Source organism: Pterocles gutturalis, unplaced genomic scaffold (genome assembly GCF_000699245.1).
Source record: "Pterocles gutturalis isolate BGI_N339 unplaced genomic scaffold, ASM69924v1 scaffold45051, whole genome shotgun sequence".
Taxonomy (NCBI): Eukaryota; Metazoa; Chordata; class Aves; order Pterocliformes; family Pteroclidae; genus Pterocles; species Pterocles gutturalis.
This window is the reverse complement of record NW_010099450.1, coordinates 104,076-110,448: the sequence shown is the minus strand read 5'-3', so window position 1 is coordinate 110,448 and position 6,373 is coordinate 104,076. Positions and strand designations below refer to the sequence as shown.

The 6,373-nt window shown below is 36.3% G+C and overlaps 1 protein-coding gene across 1 annotated transcript in view; it reads left to right on the top strand.

Moving 5' to 3' along the window:
* The first annotated feature begins 18 nt into the window (after nt 1-18).
* Nucleotides 19-6,373, top strand: part of SLK (STE20-like kinase) — a 45,566-nt gene continuing 39,211 nt past the window's right edge. Inside the window, exon 1 of the mRNA XM_010076359.1 lies at nt 19-168. Within this exon, the coding sequence (XP_010074661.1) occupies nt 19-168 (150 nt within the window). The remainder of the gene's footprint in view (nt 169-6,373) is intronic.

Genomic DNA, 6,373 nt, shown 5'->3' with positions numbered 1-6,373 from the left:
CCCTCGGCAGGAGGAAAGATGTCCTTCTTCAACTTTCGTAAGATCTTCAAGCTGGGCGGTGAGAAGAAGAAGAAACAATACGAGCACGTCAAGAGGGATTTGAACCCTGAGGAGTTCTGGGAAATTATAGGAGAGCTGGGAGATGGAGCTTTCGGCAAAGTGTTCAAGGTAAGGGCAAGCGGGCAACTCCGATCGCTTGTACTGCTCGTATCTGAAAAGTTCAGAGCTGTCGAAAGCCTGTGAGCTCTGTCCCCGTGGGTACCTGTTGCGAACACCGAGTGTCCGGAGAACTTCGTTAGGTGGGTGGGTGCAGCGCCCACCTGCCGCCCCGCCCGCAGGGCCGTGTCCCGGTTCCCCGGTGTGTCGGCTGGGGAGCAGAGCGTGTGATCCGGATGCCTCTTGTCCACAGAAACTAAAGATAGAAGAGACCTATTAGGTCATTGTCCCGCCTTGTGCTCCACCCTGCCCGCTGCTGGATCGCTCGCTTCTCCCGTGTTTTGGTTTTTTGGCCTCGTGTACAGTGTGGCTTCTGACCTTACAAAGACTGACTGTATTGTCTTAGGTGTGAAGGTCATACTTTTTAAAGTTTCTCTCCGGAAGGAAGCTCATGAACAGTAAAATTGTCTTCGTGTGTCTCATGCGTAGTTCATAGGGCCGAGCTTACGTTGCTTTTAATGGGCATTCTCCTGTCTTGTTCCATGTGGAATTGAATTAAATTGTTTTGTTATCTTGGTTTTCTTTACATAGCAGAATTCATATTTTGGCTGTCCTAACTTCTCTCAGTTGTTTGATCTTTAAATCTTTAAGTATACCGGTATAAATAGTGTTTTTAAGGATGCTTATCTACAATTTATCAAGCAAAGTGAGAGTACAATGTCATAGATGTAACGCCTGTAGTGTTTGACAGGAGTGTAGCTTTCAGGCAAACCTTTAGCTTCTTTTCCTCCTTCTAAAGGGGCATTAATGCTCCACGCTTGGTTTAGGGATAGAGTGGAAAAAACATCATGGAGGATGAGCACGAGAGAACTGGGGAACTAACATTAATAGAGACTCTGGAGCAGGTCCTTGAGACTAGAAAAAAAAACAGTATGAGAAATAATAGCATTTGCAGTGTTTCTAAAAGCTAATTCAGTCAAGAAACATTTAGAGTACTGCATTTGAGAGTTTATGAAATGTGGCTACTCATGAAAGCTGTGCTATTTTTGGTAGAAATTACTTTAGATTGTATTGTACTGTGGTGTTATCTGTTTGTAAATTTGAGCAAAAGTGCCACAGTTAGTTCAGAATGCTAGGTGAGTTTTTTTTCGCCCTCGGAATTTGTGTCAATGTTCTATTTTAAGAGCATCTGGTTTATTTTGGTGTTAGTGTAGTCTAGATGGTAGTTCTTGCGTCAGTGTGGAAGATCAGAGTGGTTTTTTGACTAAAATTGCTGGGAAATATTTCAGAAGTTGCTATATCCTAAAGCTTGGTGACTATAAAAACATGATGTCTCTAATAGCATTTGTAGTTAGCATTTTTCTTTAAACTTCATAGTGGAGTTTTGATTCCCTTTTTGTGAATATAGTGCTGTGTCCCATAGAGATGACTGGGGAAGCCTGAAAGGCACAATACTAAATGTCTTTTTCTCCTCCACGTGTGCATTTCCCCTCCCATTTTAAAACTTCTTCTCACTTCATATTTATCCATAGGCACATCTGTATTAGCAATAGTCTGTAGAGGAAGGTGTCTGAGGAAGACAACTTGTAAATTTTGCATTTCAGTGTACTTTGTGTACAACAAGAAAATTTTTTCCAGTTGGATGTGACTTCTCACTTTGAGAAAGTGTAAACAGTTGAAGTGGATTTTTTCAAAATTAAGCCTTATTTTAAAAATTATAGTGGTCAGAATTACACATGCAGTTATGCTGGTAGACTTGGTGAACGTAGCACATGTGAAAATTAATAGGTACTAGTACTTGTGGGAAAAAGTTCCCATCTAAAAAAAGTCTCGTAGTGCATGTATTCATCAACATTCATTTTGGTTCCATCTAGTTTGAGAAGGAGGATTACGCACAGATACTAACTGTACTTGTGTTCCCGCATCTGAGCATGCTTGGCAAGCAACTCTTTCCAAAGCAAGGGTGTGTTAGGTTATTCTTTCTTGGATATACACCTCACATGAGACACTGCAAGAGTAGCCATTCAGTACTTCCTCAGTAACTAAACTAGAACAGAACTGTCAACTTTTGAAGACTTTGTCTTTAAATATTCTAAGTGGGGGAGTTTGGGGGTTTAAACTTTTTGTGAGGTGCTTAAAAAAAAAAACACAACAAACAAAAAACAAACCCCTCCCCCCCCCCCCCATCAAAACAAAACAAAAAACCAAAACCAACCAAACAACAACACCCTAGTGTGAGTTACATTTGCCAAAACTACATTTGCCTTTGTTTAAGATCCTGGGAGTCAGTGTGTGACAGGGTTTTGGCAGATATATGATGAAGTGGAATTGCCAGATAAATAAAGCTTTGTATATTTTGGACTTTTGTTAGAACATAGGTTAGCTTGTTTACATCCTATGATTTCCCATAGAGAAGTATTTGGTTTAGTTGTGCAACTCATCTTCTTGACAAAGTATCAAATATTTAAATAAAAACACAAAAGCAGCTCTTAAATGATTCTGACAGTATTATGAAGCCTAGCTGATTAAATTATTTACATAAAAAAATGCTATGTCTAGTGATAACTAGTTTTGTATACAGAAGTCTTAAGGGTATTGAAAACTTGTGATTCATTCTCTTCCTTGCAATCAAGTGCAAGAGTCTTGCTTATTTTTTTAATGACTTATACAAATTACTAGAAGAGTTTATTTCCTTTGATGCTATTTGTTCTAGTTTTCTAAAGCTCTCTAATTCCTGACAATTCATACATTTGTATTCACGAACTTCTAAGTAATGTTTAGAAATACTCTGTTTCAAAGTGTTTCAACTGCTGTTGCAAGTCTCTCGTGATCAGAGGAGCCGTGTAACTGCAGACTGCTGATGACAAAGGTTTAGGGTTGTACAGGACTTTTTATTCTAGCCCTTTCAGCCTCTTCAAAGAGGCCACTTTTAGGCTGCTTTCTTTTCTTTTTCCTCTTGGCTAATGAATAATGGTGTAGTTTTCCATCCCTTTTCAATTTATAGACCCTTGCAGTACTTCAGTATCAGGTGATGGCCCTTGTAAAGAGTATTTTGAGGTTGCTGATGATAGACTTTTTTTCCAAACATTTTTAATTGCCTTTCATGGATTGTTTAGAATTACTGAGTGGACTGACAAGGTTCTGACAGACACTGAAGAAGCATAATGTTAGCATTGGGGGCTGTTTTCAACTTTGAAATTTGGCAGTTAGATCACAAACTACTTTTTTTTTTACCTTATGTTTTTTTTAAAAGAAAAGGTTAAAAAAAAAGAGAGACAGTTTGAAACTGTTCTTGATTTGATCAGGTTTAGTCCCCTGAAAAATACTTGGCTGTTAGTGTTAAAGTTAATTGTAATCAGTTTGCTTTAGAAATTTGTTACATTATTATATCATGTTACTCTATTGTGTGTTATATTGCTTTATTGTATCAAATATCAGTTCAGTGCACATAATAAGCATTGCTTTGAGGTAAATCAGTATAAGTAAGTATTAAATTGTAGTCATTTTAAGTAACCATTTGAAGACTTTCATCAGCTTTAAGCTGCTTTCTAAATTGCCAGAAGTTAATGGTGTGGAAACAGACCTTTAAAGTGCGTAATGTGTTCTGTGGCTCTTTCTTGCTGAAGTTCCTGATTGAGAATCTTTATCATACAGATGCACATAACTAATTAAAATGCAGTTATCTTCCTAAGTTAACATTTTGAATAAAATAAAGTATTGGGACTATATTTCAGTAAAATCTGCCAGCCCTTTTTGGTAGTAGAGAACATTGTACATTAACATAAGAACACTTATATTGCAGAAAGGCGTTTCCCTCATGTTCAGTTGATGTCACCTCTGAGCCCTTCACTAGAGGATACTTCTCTGAGAAATTCGTGGACTTTTGGCCATCGTTATGATAATTATGGGTACCATCTGTACAAATACATTAATTTTAAGTCTTCTATGGGAACAGACTCTATGGTGGTAGAACATATGTGGCAGTATACTATATAAGATAGAGGGTATCTGTATATGGTATGTGTATATAGAGAAAATACATAGTGTGTGTGTATCTTAATACAATTGACAAATTATTATTATTAGAGAATCCTTTGCACTTGTCTGCTTTTGGATTGCATTCATGCTTCTTAGTTTGAATTGGAATGCTCTGCCCATTTGTAGTATGCCATTTATTACCCTGAATCTAAGATGTTAGAAGCCTTATGTATACAAGATTCTTTTAGGAATTTGGAAAATCAAATATTTATATTTCATCTAAAGTCACTAAGACACGTTTTCCAACTCTGAGCAATTAACTGGTGCTTGGTTAAAAAGCCTGTTCTGGTTTCTCTTTAGGTTCAGAGAAGAAATGTTGTGGAAGCTGATAGCCGTAATCATGCTGAACAGCATTACCCAAATGCATTATCTTCTGACAATTACAACTACATTAATTATTATCATATACCTAGATTTGCAATACTGGCCAATACAAGCTCATCTCTGGCTAATGATAGTGGACTTTTGATAACAGTGTTTCTTCAAGTGCAATAAACTAATTAAGTTGCTTCATTTAAGTTAAGCTTTTGTTTATGTATCTAGAACAATCTCACTTGTATTGTGACTATATGACTTGCAGGAGAGCTTGGTTTTGCTGTAATGTCTTCTACAGCAGGTCAAAACGAATACCAGTTGTAAATAGTGATTTAATACAACTGGACCAATTTACTTATATAATTTAATGATAATGCAGCCTTAACTCCTTTTAATGCTGAAAAATGAACGGACAGTTGGTGGCTGCTTAGAATTACTTTTTGCATGCCACTAACATCATAATTTTATTTCTAATCCTAAAAAGTACTTTAATTAGTCTGAACTGAAAAAAAAAATCAGGGCAGAGCAAGGAAAATTTATATTTCCTAGTTCCTGTGGCCTCACAGCACATTGATCTAAATAATTCCTACAGTTGGATATTGCAACTTGAAGTTACCTTAATGATAATGTATCATGCTGCTTGCTAGGATGGATATTTTTTACATCTACAGTTTAACACTTAAAATCAACAGATTTTGACCACTCAGTATCTAAACTGAAGCACTGATATGCTCCTTTTTTCTGTTCTTTATCTATTGACTTACCTGGTGTCATTAGCTCCACTAATTCTTTAGAAGAATTTGTTAGAGTTGTTGGAACTCACAATATAAAAGATGAAGTTCCATGAGGAAGGATATTGCTCCAGTTTGTCTGAAGTCCTGTATGTTTGGTACTAGTTGGAAGATAAATTCATGTTTGAAAATTTCCCATCAAATACTGTGTTTCACGTACCTGAAGTTTCATGTGTGACGCTGCCATAAGGCTAGACCTAGAAAGAAAAAGCAGATGAAAATGTCTTAAATTGAATTTTAATACATAAGAATGAATCAGTGCAGAACTTTTGGCAATTTTGATTAAAATTTTTTGCTATACTTGAATAGATTAGAACAATATATATTTTATTCATAATTGACTCTATAAGTTGACCTCTGATGAAACTGGAGCAGTAAAATAGTACAGTTGTCCTCAGGAGATCTGAATTAATAATATTCACTTAAATGCCATGTTGCTTTGTTTAGCCATAGAGGCATTAGTAGATAGAGGAGAAAAGAGAGTTGATTTACTCTCAAGAGAATAATGTATAAGATAGCAATGTTCAATTTAAATATTTAGTCTAAGTAAAATAGAACTAAAACCTTATCTAAAGCTTGCTAAGAACAGTCATTTCCATAAGAGTAGCCTGAGTATTTTAGGGCTGCTGTGTATGGTCTAGATGAAAAAAGATGCATGACTGTTCATAAAGACAAACAATTTTAGTCTTAATGATCAGCTTGGTGAGTTTCTCTATAATGTTATTTTTATTTTCACACCACTGCAGTTTTAGCATGTTGAAGATACCAGATAAGGGAAGGGCAGTATCACTGCTTTAAGCCCTGGGAAATGTGTCAAGGGAAAGCTTTGCAAAGCTCTTTACACTCTTACACCTATTGTAACTAAGTTTTGTGAGGAAATGGGTAGTGCAAGAAAGTCATCTGTAGACTGTAAATTGAGATAATTTTCTTGTTTTCAATGGCTATTTGCAGAAGGCAGTATCTCCTTTCCATTTTGTTTGTAGCAAGGAAATATTCTAAAGAAGTAAGAAGTATAGCACATGTTTCATGTCTCACTTTTTTGACATCTTTAAGTCACTTGGCTTAAAATCAGC